Below are 13,410 nucleotides of genomic sequence, written 5' to 3'. Positions count from 1 at the left end.
AGGTCAGACAGCCGCATCTTAGGGATCAGAGACCAGCCAATACTTGTCTTCAGACGGTACTTTTTGCCCCCCTTCCTTTCTTTTTTGCAGAGCTGGGGATCAAATCCTGGGAATCAAATCCTGGGACTCAGGAGCTGCTAGGCAAACACTTCACCTCTGTGTTACACCCCAGGCATTTTTTACTTTGAGACAGGATCTCACTAAATTGCCTAGACTGACTGACTTGGAACTTGCAATCCTACTGTCTCAGGCTCCCAAATTGCCACCATATCCGGTTTAGCTAATACTTTTTTTTTTTTTTTTTTTAACCAGGGATTGAAACCAGCATTCCCAGCCCCATTTTAATTTTTTTTTTTTTTTGAGACAGGATCCTACTAAGTTCTTAGGACATCGCTAAATTAGCGAAGCTTTTTTTTTTTTAATAATTTATTTTTTAGTTTTAGGTGAACACAATGTATTTATTTTACATTTATGTGGTGCTGAGGATCGAATCCTCATGCATTGCAAGGCCAGCACTCTACCACTAAGCCACAATCCCAGCCCCGTGTGGGGGAGCAGGGATTGCACCTAGAGGCACTGGACCACTGAGTGAATCCCCAGCCTTATTTTGTATGTTATTTAGATACACTGTCTCACTGGGTTGCTTAGCGCCTGCCCTTGCAGAGGCTGGCTTCGAAGTTGTGATTCTCCTGCCTCAGCCTCTGGAGCCGCTGGGATTACAGGCATGCATCACCGCACCCAGCTTCAGCTAGTGCTTTTTTAAAAAAAAATTAAGCAAAAATCTATTGTTATTGAAGAGTTTGCCAAAACTTAAAGGGGGGAAAAATCCAATACTCCAACTTTTTTTTTTCTTGTTTGTTTTACAAAATGTGCTTAACTACTTTAAAAAAATGTAGTTGTAGCGTTTGGGGACATGCCAGTAATCCCAGCGGCTCAGGATGCTGAGGCAGGAGGATCATAAACTCTAAGCCAGCGTTAGCAATTTAGTAAGACCCTGTCTCAGAATAAAAAGGGCTGGGCATGTAGGTCAGTGCTGGAGAACTTGCCTAGCATGTGGAGGGTTCTGAGTTCAATCCCTAGTATCCCGCCCCCCCAAAAGACAAATTTTACTGTTCGTTTTTAAGTTAATCAGATGTCGCTGGGACTGCGAAGTCGACAAGTTAATCTGGAATGAGTGGGTAACCTAATATTCATCCACTAATCAAGCAGTCTTCCCTTTCCTTTTATTCCCGACAAACTTTCAGGTCTATCATACTTGCTTCACCTTCCCCTAGATCCTGGCTCCAGTCCATCTCCTATCTGACTCAGGCACATTTTCCAACGTTTTCAGAGTTCCTATCTTGATCCTGCCCCCAGGAGGGATCTCCTTACAATCCTGGGCCTTGGGTCACCTAGGGATTTTCGGAGTTTCCCGGAGGGCCGGCTTCACGTGTCAGGACCAGAAATCTGGGCACTGGAGGTCTCCGACCGTCACACTCCAGGGTTCGGTTCGGGAACCCCCCAGAATTTACTAGAGATGAAAGGAGGGGTCATTGTAGGGTCAGGGTGCCCAGCCCTGTTCACGTGACCCATCCTCATTGAGAGGAGTGCGTTTTCCCACCAGACGGGGCGCTGGACGCGAGGGGAGGGCGGCCAGTCCCCTCCCCGCCCGGGTAGTCCGGGGCGCCGCTCCTCGGCCCGGGCCATGACGCAATCTTTCCACGCCGGGGGCGGGACGCACTTGACGCCATCTCCGGGCGCCCGGCTGGGGGGTGCTGGGTGTGGGGCGGCTCCGGGGCCGGGGATGGCGGAGGCCGCGTTTGCGGCGGCTCCGGGACAAGCAGGAGGAGCCCGGGGAGCGCTGTGAGATGGGCCGGTGAGTGTCGCCAGGAGCGGTGGCCGCCTGGCCGGCCTGGCTGAGACTAAACGGCCTGGGCTCGGAGCTGCGGGGGAAGTGGCCCCTGGAGCCCGTTGCCCCACCGGGCCAGGGCCTGAAAACCGCGGACAGAGGGAGCAAAAGAGGCCGCGCCCAACTCCCGTACGCTTCTCCCCTGCCCACCCCGAAGGAGGCGTCAGTCCCTGCTGCCGTGTCTCCACGGGCCGGGGTGTCCGAGTCCTGGGTCGCGAAGGGGCCTTCAAACAAGGAAGCGTCGCCTACGGGGCCTCGATCCTGGCCGGTGACTTGAAGGCCGACCCCCTACTCTCTAAAACGCAGAATTGCCGGTTTCGGACCCTACCCTGTTGGAGAAAGAATTGCAGGATTACGGGAAGCCGTAACCCCTAGTCTCTTCCAAGCTTTTCCCTTTCTGTTCCTCGCACTTCTTGCCCTCAGCGAATTCGGGTCTCTTGCAGAGTCCAATCTCTTGATTCCGACCCAAGAGTGAGGAGGTTCTTCATCCCGGGCTCTTTTGGCAACTCTCCGGATCGTTTCCGCTTGCCCATTAGCTCAGTTGGGGTCACAAGCTGTGTCTTCCCCTTGAGAAAGTCTCATTAAACCCCTCCAGAGGCTGAGATTTCAGATTCTGAAATGTGTTTTGCCTTATGAGAATCTGGTGCGGACACTTGGCTTTATGTTGTTTTCCCCCCAGAACTTTTGCCTCTTTCATTCCGTTCATTAGCTTATGTTTGGTAATCCCTTAGTGACCTAAAGGCAGGGTTTCTTCACTGTTTTAGTTATAGAGAACAAGGATCATTCTGGGAGTGAAGATGCGACCCTCATTTCTGCTAGGAACGAAGAAGAAGGCTAACTACCTGTTAAGTTACCGAAATATCATCGGAGAAGGGATGCATGTCTTGTGCCCACAGTGTAATTTGTGGGATTGGGAATTTGCTTTTCCACCTTGTTTTCCTATCTTTCTACCTTTTGCATATATATGCCTGCATCATGCCAATCTTAAGAGATAAATGTTGCCTTCGGTTTGGATTAGGCTTGCAGTGTTCTATGGGACTTGGACAGGACAGTCAGTAGTTTCTCAGAGTATTCACCAGTACTGCTTTCTCTGTGTTCAGAAGTTAAGGCTCTGTCCTTTAGCACTTGACGTTTCTGGCAAATATGGATCCAGATATTGATAGTTTACTGGTAATTTTGTTTCTCCATTGTTAATTACATGAGGATCAAATTGATATTTTCAGTTTCCATCACACCTGATTCAGCTTGAGGTAAAGTTGTCCCTCAGAAAACTTAATACACACACGTCCATACGCCCATTTTTGTTTAACCCTGAAAAATTGTTAATAAGCCTTCCCCCTTGAGTGACTCCCCCTTGACCTCTTTTTCTGCCCCAGAAACATAAGTAATTATTCTTTTTCCTCTAGTGGTACCTTTTTTATTTAAATAACCTCCATATATGTGCATTCATAGGCCCTGAATAAAGGTGCAGTTCCCTGCTTCCTATTGCTCACATGGGAAAAGTGTTAAGTCTTCCATTTTTATTTGTGCATTTACACTGAAATATGGATTGGAAATAAATTTAACTTTTGGAAAATAGGGCAGAGAATGAAGTGTATGATGGGCTGGGGTTGTGGCTGTGGTAGAACACTTGCCTAGAATGTGTGAGGCACTGGGTTCTATCCTCAGCACCACATAAAAACAAATGAATAAGGGCTGAGGCTGTAGCTCAGTGGTAGAGCACTTGCCTTGCATGTGTGAGGCCTTAGGTTCGAACCTCAACACCACATAAAAACAAACGAATAAGTGCTGGGGCTGTAGCTCAGTGGTAGGGCACTTGCCTTGCACATGTGAGGCCGTGGGTTAGAACCTCAGCACCACATAAAAGTAAATAAATAAATAAATAAATAAATAAAGATATTTAAAAAATGGGATTTTTTTAAAAAACAAATGAATAAAATAAAGGTCTTAAAAAATCACACTGATTAATCCATCTTTTTAAAAAAGAATATGATGTTAAGTAAAAGAAGTGAAATTTGGCACATGGAAACTTTCAGGGATGTCTTTTTACAAATTAGAGCTTAAGGGATGACTTTTTCTTTCTTCAACTGCTTGGCCAATCTGGATAAATATGCTGTTACCTTTGAGAAGAGGATGAGGCGAGGACTCATTGTGGACTTTAATGTTTTTTTGTTGGTTTGGAAATACCTTACATGATGACCCTGTGTAAGATCAGAGGTCAGGCTTCTGTTTACTCCATACCTATTTCTGTCTTCTAGGCTTCCAAGGCAGCCGGGAGGACACTTAATACAGCTGCTCAGAAGCACCAACAGAAGCTCAGGTAATACAGGCATTTTGAAGTCCTTGTTGCAGAATAACATCTGGGATGCAACAGTGGAAAAACATAAGGCTTTTTTCAGATCCAAAGAACTGGAGCCTTATTGGAAGAAATAGGTGGCAAAGTTCATGTGCATTGAAGTGTACAAACCAGAAAATTGCTTTTTTTGACAGTGGACAAAAGAATTTGTGAAAGGTGACAGGGGAGAGTAAACTTTTCTAGGAATCAAACAGACCTAAAATAGAAATAAATAATCATATTGGAACTGGGCACAGTGGCCTGTAATCCCAGTGGCTTGGGAGGTTGAGGCAGGAGGATCATGAGTTCAAAGCCAGCCTCAGCAAAGGCAAGGCACTAAGCAACTCAGTGAGACCCTGTCTCTAAAATACAAAATAGGGCTGGTGATGTGGCTCAGTGGTTGAGTGCCCCTGCGTTCAATCCCCAGTACCCCCACCAAAAAAAAAAAAAAAAATATTGGGAGGAATGGAACCAGAATTTTATGAAGTGGTATCTAGAGCAGATCTACAATGAAAAAATGAGCCATTGGCAAAAGAAACAAACAAAAAAAGAAGCGAATTGAAGGTGGTCAAGGAAAAGAAAGGAAGTCTTGCCAGAGTATGGAATCAAATTCTAAAGCAAGTTAGTAGAGTCATTCTTTCTACAGGGCCCAAGGTAGAATGTCGTTTCTTGGGGCAAAAAAAAAAAGTACTATATTTCTTATCACGTTCAGGGAGCACAGATAATTAAAAAAAAAAAAAAAATACAGGCAAACCTCAGGTCTTATTGAAGCACTGGTGATATGAGGTAAAGGAGGACGGGAATTCAGCCAGGCTTGGAGTGGAAGAGATGGGAGTAGGTAGGTGAGATCATAACCCAAATTAGTCTGGGGAAAGGAAGCAAGGATGAGGTCATATATTCAGGGAAAGAAGATGGCACATTAGTCTTTGGTAGCAAAAGGAGAAACTTAGGGAAAAAAGCCAGCTGTAAAGACTTTGTTTTTAAATCCCCCTTAAGGGAGGAAACTGAGAAGGGTCAAGGTCCTTTTGGGAGACTAGACTAATCCTGAAGCTCTTGGTCTCTAAGGTTATGGAGCCCTCAGGTTATTTATGTATCATTGAATGCTAGTCCTTGTAGCTGTTTGTGCTTTGTGGTTTCCCCGATTGTTTCTTTTTTGTCCTAAGCTGATGAGTAGGGAGATAGCCTCCTTGTCTGTTCTTTTTGTAATATCTCCTTTTTTTCCCACCAGTCCCCTTTGTTACATCTTCCTCCCTGGACACAGTTTTTGCTATTTACCTTGAACTGGTTCCATAGGTTACTTTTTTTTGCCTCTGATTTGTTCCCTAGCAGATGTGGGCACCCCAGCCAGCAGCAGAGAGGGGTGCAGGGAAGCTACAGAGAAGCCACTTCTGATGCCCCAGGGAGCAAGCCAACCCCTTCCAGACTCCAGGAACACCACAAAGCAATATGAAACCTGTTCATGAGAGGAGTCAGGAATGCCTTCCACCAAAGAAACGAGACCTCCCCGTGACCAGCGAGGATATGGGGAGAACGACCAGCTGCTCCACAAACCACACACCCTCTAGTGATGCTTCTGAATGGTCCCGAGGGGTTGTGGTGGCTGGGCAGAGCCAGGCTGGAGCCAGAGTCAGCCTCGGGGGTGATGGAGCTGAGGCCATCACTGGTCTGACGGTGGACCAGTATGGCATGCTGTATAAGGTGGCTGTGCCACCTGCCACCTTCTCACCGACTGGCCTCCCATCTGTGGTGAACATGAGCCCCTTGCCCCCCACGTTTAATGTAGCGTCTTCACTGATTCAGCATCCAGGAATCCACTATCCCCCAATCCACTATGCTCAGCTCCCATCCACCTCACTGCAGTTTATTGGGTCTCCTTATAGCCTTCCCTATGCTGTGCCACCTAATTTCCTACCGAGTCCCCTCCTTTCTCCTTCTGCCAGTCTCACCACCTCTCACCTTCCACACTTTGTGCCATATGCCTCACTCCTGGCAGAAGAAGCCACCCCTCCCCCACAGGCTTCATCCCCAGCCCACTCGTTTAACAAAGCCCCCTCTGCAACCTCTCCGTCTGGGCAATTGCCACATCACTCGAATACTCAGCCACTGGACCTCGCTCCAGGACGGATGCCCATTTATTACCAGATGTCTAGACTACCTGCTGGCTATCCCTTGCATGAAAACCCTCCAGCAGGCACGAGCCCAGTTCTTACCCCTCAGGAGGGCCAGTCTGCTCTGGAAGCAGCTGCTGCCAATGGAGGACAGAGACAGCGAGAGCGAAATTTAGTAAGACGGGAAAGTGAAGCCCTTGACTCTCCCAGCAGTAAGGGTGAAGGCCAAGGATTGGTGCCAGTGGTAGAATGTGTGGTGGATGGACAGTTGTTTTCAGGTTCTCAGACTCCGCGGGTGGAGGTGGCAGTGCCGGCACACCGAGGGACCCCAGACACGGACCTCGAAGTCCAGCGGGTGGTTGGCGCTTTAGCTTCTCAGGACTATCATGTGGTGGCAGCTCAGAGGAAGGATGAACCCAGTCCCCTCAACCTGTCCCATCATACCCCTGACCATCAGGCTGAAGGACGAGGGTCAGCCAGGAATCCTACAGAGCTGGCAGAGAAAAACCAGTCCCGTGGGTTCTACCCTCAGTCCCATCAGGAACCGGTGAAACATAGACCTTTACCCAAAGCAATGGTTGTAGCCAATGGCAACCTGGTGCCCACTGGAACTGACCCAGGCCTGCTGCCTGTGGGCTCGGAGATCCTGGTGGCATCAAGTCTGGACGTGCAGACCAGAGCCACCTTCCCAGACAAGGAGCCAACGCCACCCCCTATTACCTCCTCCCACTTGCCCTCCCATTTCATGAAAGGCGCCATCATCCAGCTGGCTACAGGGGAGCTGAAGCGGGTGGAGGACCTCCAGACCCAAGATTTTGTGCGCAGTGCCGAAGTGAGTGGGGGGCTGAAGATTGACTCTAGCACGGTCGTGGACATTCAGGAGAGCCAATGGCCTGGATTTGTCATGCTACATTTTGTGGTTGGCGAGCAGCAGAGCAAAGTGAGCATCGAGGTGCCCCCTGAACACCCCTTCTTTGTGTATGGCCAGGGTTGGTCCTCCTGCAGCCCTGGGCGGACTGCACAACTCTTCTCTTTGCCCTGTCATCGGCTACAGGTGGGAGATGTCTGCATCTCTATCAGTTTACAGAGCTTGAACAGTAACTCAGTTTCTCAGGCCAGCTGTGCTCCCCCAGGCCAGCTGGGTCCACCCCAAGAAAGGCCTGAGAGGACAGTCTTGGGACCCAGAGACCTATGTGATAGTGAGGGGAAGAACCAGCCTACAGGAGAGGGCTCCCATGCAGTAGAGCCCTCCCAGTCTGAGCCTGGTGCTCAGACCTGCTGGCCAGCCCTGAACTTCCAAAGATACAGCATGCAAGGGGAGGAGGCACGGGCTGCTCTGCTCCGTCCCTCTTTTATTCCACAGGAGGTAAAGCTGTCCATCGAAGGGCGTTCCAATGCAGGAAAATGAACCTCTTTCCCAGACCAGGACTGGGACTTTAACCCCAGAGGTGAACCTCACGGTGAGCAGCCAGAGGATTTGCACATGCCGAGCAGGGAATGGCTCTCTTGGCAGTGAGATTTTGGGGGTGAGGGGAAGTGTGAAGGCAGCCTCCCGAGGCAGGATCTGTTGCTCATTACCCCTTGGCATTCTTTCAGGACAGCCCCAGGGGGTACTATGATGGGGAGCAGCAGGCCTGGGGCAAGGAAGGAAGGGGGTGCACACAGGATAAGAAACATTCCAAAATCAGGGCCTCCCTGTTCTTTTCTCCCCACTCCTAGCTCCTGCAAGGGAAAGTACAGGCTTTGGGAGCAGGTGGCAGAGGGAGGGAGCAAAGAAAGAGCCAAAAATGATGATCCACAGCTTATAGTAGCAGTAAAACTGAAGTGTTTTTTTTTTTTTTTTTTTCTTTTTTAGTGGGAGGGCAGGAGGCCCCATGGTTGGAAATAAGAGGGTTCCCACCCAGAACCCTTCTTGTGAGAGATGTGCACTTTAAAGGGTGATTTTGTTACAGATGTCTATGGCTGGGTTTGTGGGGGAGGAACACTCTCATCTACAGGACTCTGCTTGATCCTCTGCTTCAGCCCTTTTCCCATGTCTCCTCACTATCCCTCCTACAAGGCTTCTAGCAGCTTAGGGGCCAGGGGAGAGAGGACCCTACAGGGTTTGGAGTAAAGTACTGCCTTGCCACGACCCACCCGGGGAACTTCAGGAGAAGAACCTGACAACCAGATGATGCAGCTCTAGGCAGGGCTTCTGGAAAGGTAGCTGACTTAACAAAGCACCCCTTATTCAATATGCCAGACCTGCTTTGAGATTTCATTGAGTCTCTAGTTGGTAATGGTAACTTTGGGAAGAACCAGTGAACCCTTTTCCCCAGGCACCCCTCTGTTGTCTATGTTGTGCCTAAGTGCCTGCGCTGACCCCACCTTTTTGCTGCCCTAATCTCTGCATGGTGTCTTGACCTGGACCTCATTTGTAGCTGCATTGCCTTTCCTCTTCTGCAAAATTGGCTTTGTCCAGTCTAACAAAACCTCTAGTTTTTTGGTGTGTAGGGATCTCTGGTTTCCTTATGAGCTATAATCTTTGTTTTTAAAAACTCAAAATCATGTCCCTTCCTCTCCCACTGCCAGACAGTGTAGTGGGAACCATGCCTTGGGCCAGGGCAAAGGTGCCTGGCTGGGCAATTCCCATTCTGATATTTTTACATGGCCCCCTCCTATCTTTTCCCACTGCCTCTCCTACCATTCACTCATCTCCAGGCCGTCACCTCCCACTGCCAGCTCTAAGAGTCTAGGGTAGTCTCAGTAACATTTTATTACCTGAAGTATGTTTTATTTTGTGGTGGTGTATTCCTCTGCAAGGAATATTTTCAGTCATAGTTGAATTTGCTTCCCTGTGTCTTAAGCCCACCCCCCCCCCCGCCCCACACAACTTTTAGCATCAGCTTGGACTGTGGGATTCCACTGGGAATGGGATTTAGGCTCCCCTACCAACTTTCAGGTGGGTGAGTGATCTTTTTGTTTGTTTTTTGGGGGTCTTTTGACTCTTGAAGGCAACTCAGGGTATTGTCCACCCAGCTCTCTAATTAGAGTTCTCCCAGGGTGTGATCCTGGCATTTCCTTTATACATGTACTTGGACTGGCCAAGGCCTGGCCTGTCATCAGGAATCCCAAACTTTTGAGGTCTGAGCTCTGTTCTGTCAGAAGCTTTAGGCAAGTCTTATGACCTCTTGCTCTTTCACTTCCTCCCCAGCTGCCAAATGGGGATAAATAATCTTACCTACCTCCTTGGGGGGAGGGAAAGTTCTGAGAATGGAGTCATTCTTAGTGTTCAGGTGCTAAAGGTTGTTCTCCTGGGGGAACAGAGTAATTGAGACTGGCTTGTTTACTACAAGCCCTATACTCCACTGTTTCATTCCTTGGGAGCAGTTACCTGGTCAGTGAGCTTTTGGGGGTCCATCCAAAGGGGTGCTGACCTGACCACAAGTACTTTGGTTCATATCAGAACCAAACACCAACCTTGTACTGCATTTGAGATCATGTACTTTCCTTTCTCTGTCCCCCATTCTCTCAGAATGCTGCTTTTTCTGGCTTGTTTCCTACAGTGGGGGCCTGTGGGGTTGAGTCTTCAAGAATCCTGTCCGATGAGAGCCTTAGGAGAAGGCCTCATCTCTGGCTGTTTCATGAGCAACTCATTCCTAGAGATTATTGTATGCATGTGTTTTTCATAAACATCCTTCCTCATAGGAAGGCTCATCAACTGAAAATAGTGACATGCACACAGCAGATGCTCAAGAAACATCCACCATGGGTACCAACTGAGCTTCGTCCTTTAAGGAGGAAACCTAGATCTAACTACATACAGGCCAAGAAGTTAAGTCAAAACACTCTGCACTCAGGCTAGTTGTGACTTCTCAGTCTGGTAACTTCCACTGAATTCTGGAAAGAAAAATCATTGGGACTTTGGCATGTTGGACCCTGACTTTCTGCTGTGATTCTGTCTCTTGCTGTGAAGTAGTATCAGCAGCTTCCCTAATAATCGTGCCATGCATTTAATTTGTTAATACTTGATTTTGCTGCACTACGGAGGTATCTCACATAAAGTATGGTCCCCCAGGAAAAGAAGCTCTGCTCTAAATCATTTGGTCAGAGCTGTGGCGTTGCCCCTTGCATCTTCCTTCTGGTTCAGTCTTTCCAGGCATGAGAAATAAGAATAACCTATGGTGTGTGTGTTCTTCTTTATAGGAATTGCCTAAATTTGCAAGAAACATGGGAAATGGGTTTTAGAGCATTTTAGTGGAAAGTTGTTGACTCTTTGGGAATGAGCAGTTGACAGAGACCAGCCAGTCCCTAGTAAGTGGTAGGGCATTCCCAGAGTTTAGGGAAAGGAAGGAAGATGGTTAACTCCCTGGCACTGTACAGAAATACCTACATACCAGTTTGGCAGAAGGGGAACCTGATAAAATGTAATAATCTAAGTCTTAGATCATCAGCCCTATCAGAATTAGTACTCTTTGGGGAGAGGGTCTGGGAGTTCAGACTGAGTACTTGTACCTAAGGGGAGGGGCCCCTGCAGATCTGGACTGACCCTTCTGCCCTCTTGGTCCCAGTTGGTCATAACACCATGGAGTTTGCTATGTGCTGCTTTGCCGCTACTGCTGCCTGCTCACTTTCCTGCCTGCTGCCTTCTGTAGCTCCCCATGTCTTCAGCCATATAGATTAAATCCAGGCATCCTCTCCATTCTTAACTTTGTTCTGCCAGTGTTATATAGCACAGTCATGTTGAATAGGGATTATGTGAAATGCTGCTGGTGGGCTGGTGAATCCAAAGGGATATGCTTCAGTGCTGTCAGGAGCCCCTTGGCTCCAAGATCTGCCTGTCTTGAGGGAGAAACAAGCAGGTCCTGCTAGTGAGTGTTTTCTGTTGTATTGATTCTTTCCTTTGTGGTATTTTGTATCCTGTTTTCAAAACTGAGTGAAGGGGAACCACATCAGGGGCTGCGCCAGCATCCCAGCAAGGTTCATCTAGCTCCAGTTATGTGGATTCTGGGGCTGGGAAAGGGTTGGAGATTTGGATGAAGTAGCCCCGCCATTTGGAGTTTAGTTTTATTTCTACCAGTGGGCATCAGAGGCAATTTAGGGGAAGCACAGGATGGTAGTATGATTTAGACCTGCAACAAGCACGCATGTTTAAGGGTTGAGTGATCACACTGGAGTTGAATGTGGACATGGTGTGACTGGGAAAGGACCCAGGTCCATTGGAGTAAAGATAACCGGATTAACTGAATTGGCCATGGGAGATTAGGCCACAGTCTTAGAAGAAAAATAAGTAGGACAGAGGCCAAGTTTTAGGGAGATGTCTTGACCTCCTAGGGCTAAGTTTACTAAACCACACTGAAGCTACAATACTTTTCCAGATGGGAAAAAGTATACACTACAGTTGAAGAACTGAACCCTACTAGATTGGATGTTGATCAGGAGCCTGTTAGCCCTTTGCTGGGAACCCTTCATACTCCAGCTTCCCTGGGGTAGGAAAGGTCTCCCACATTATGCAATAATAAAATCAGCGTCTGGATCTTTGCAGCTGTCTGTTGCTCTTTCAACTCTAGGATCCATCTTTGGACCAGAAGCCTGGCCCTTGATGCTAGAGTCAGCTGCATTCTCCTTACCTGCAGACTATGCACAGTGCCTGGGGCAGAAGGAGGAAAGGTGGTGCAGTTTGCCCTGCTGAACCTCCCCAGCAGGAACAGTAGTAATAAATGCACTTTTCACACTAAAGTTTTATTAGTTCTATTAAGCCTAGATCCTCCCCTAGTAGATTGCAAATTCAAAGTCTGTGTAATCCCAAAGCCATTCCACTGCAAATACTCAGCAGTAAAGATGGCCCCAAATTGGGTTCCTGTCTGCAGTGTATGTGGCAGCAGCCCATGTGCCTTTACCTGTTGTCAAACTTGCAAGCATTTATTCTGTCTTTGACTGTCATGGGGACTTAGGTTCTTCAGAGAGAGAGAGAGCAAGAGAGCTGATGACAGTGGTTTTACACCCACCCCCAAACAGGGAGTTTGCATGTAGTTACAAGCTGTGAGGGTTAGTGAGCTGCTGATATTGCTGAAGGCAGGGTTGATCTCTCACTTGCTTCATACTTGCATTCAAAATAATCTAGATTGTGTTGGGGAAGAGACTGACTGTACTCATGGCTAACTTTAAGTATTAAAACAAGATTGTCCCCTACAAACTTACTTGTCACCCAGGATCCCTGTAGCCAAACAGTATATGTTCCAGCTACAGAGAGCAGTCTGCTCTCAGCTTGCACAGCACCTTAGGGGAGGGAAGAATACATGGATAGGGAATGGGGTGGAGAAGGGATGGGAATTTTGTCATCCTGGTGGCTTTAGGGTCCTAAGGAATAGATAAGAACGGCACTGGGGAGGTCTGGATGGATCTGATTTGTGTAGGAGTTCCCTGTAGATAAATTACTGATCCCCCAACTACTATCCCCAGTATGTAATGGCTGAATTAATATGTAATCAACTGCATTGTATCTAAAGCCTTAGAACTAGTCAGGTGCTCCCCCAGCCCAATACCATTTCTTACCCTCTAATCCTACCTGATCTTTAACAAAGCATTAATAATTCTAAGGATAATCTCTATTTTGTTGTGCTTTTTTGTAACTGTTTTAAATAAATCAATTTGTACTGTATATTTGTACTTTTGTGAGATCCTTTTTGCTGTTTTACCATTTTAAGTCTCTGTACTTGGCTACACACAGATTGTATTTTTATTGTTAATGCTCTTCTTATGGATACCTGCATTTAACTTGTGGACTATGTAAACAATATATATCAATATCTATATATCTATATATCTATCTATATAAACTACTAGCTTTTCCTTTTGGTGTTTGCGCCTTCTTCCTATCCCAGCTTAGATGGTGGCCCCTGGGGATGGGGGAGTGGGGTTGAAATGCTTTGTGGGAATACTTGGAATGGAACATAAGTGGTGCCTATCTTGTTGTGAGCTTCAGGCAAATGGTAGAGGCTACCTCTAAAGCATGGTCTGCTGTCTTTTGGTGTGAATTTCAGAGCTCAGAAGTCTACAATAGACTTACCATCAGCACCAGTCACAAGAACCTGTAGGTA

General features: G+C 47.5%; 1 protein-coding gene across 2 annotated transcripts; it reads left to right on the top strand.

The window, feature by feature from the left end:
- The first annotated feature begins 1,731 nt into the window (after positions 1 to 1,731).
- Atxn1l (ataxin 1 like) lies at positions 1,732 to 12,971 on the top strand. Of its 2 annotated transcripts, none has more exons than XM_027933297.3 (3): positions 1,732 to 1,855; positions 4,147 to 4,208; positions 5,553 to 12,971. In XM_027933297.3, the coding sequence occupies exon 3, from the start codon at positions 5,670 to 5,672 to the stop codon at positions 7,737 to 7,739; it is 2,070 nt and encodes a 689-aa protein (XP_027789098.2). In that variant the 5' UTR covers positions 1,732 to 1,855; positions 4,147 to 4,208; positions 5,553 to 5,669; the 3' UTR covers positions 7,740 to 12,971. The 2 variants fall into 2 exon arrangements, with proteins under 2 accessions (XP_027789098.2, XP_027789100.2); XM_027933299.3 differs by having other exon boundaries at positions 5,550 to 12,971.
- Positions 12,972 to 13,410: the final 439 nt, after the last annotated feature.

Source organism: Marmota flaviventris, chromosome 18 (genome assembly GCF_047511675.1).
Source record: "Marmota flaviventris isolate mMarFla1 chromosome 18, mMarFla1.hap1, whole genome shotgun sequence".
Taxonomy (NCBI): Eukaryota; Metazoa; Chordata; class Mammalia; order Rodentia; family Sciuridae; genus Marmota; species Marmota flaviventris.
The sequence above is the reverse complement of the archived record's forward strand: the minus strand, read 5'-3'. Positions and strand labels throughout refer to the sequence as shown.

Bases quoted from the DNA above. Each gene is read 5' to 3' on its own strand.
- Atxn1l (XM_027933297.3), top strand. From the start codon at position 5,670: ATGAAACCTGTTCATGAGAGGAGTCAGGAATGCCTTCCACCAAAGAAA.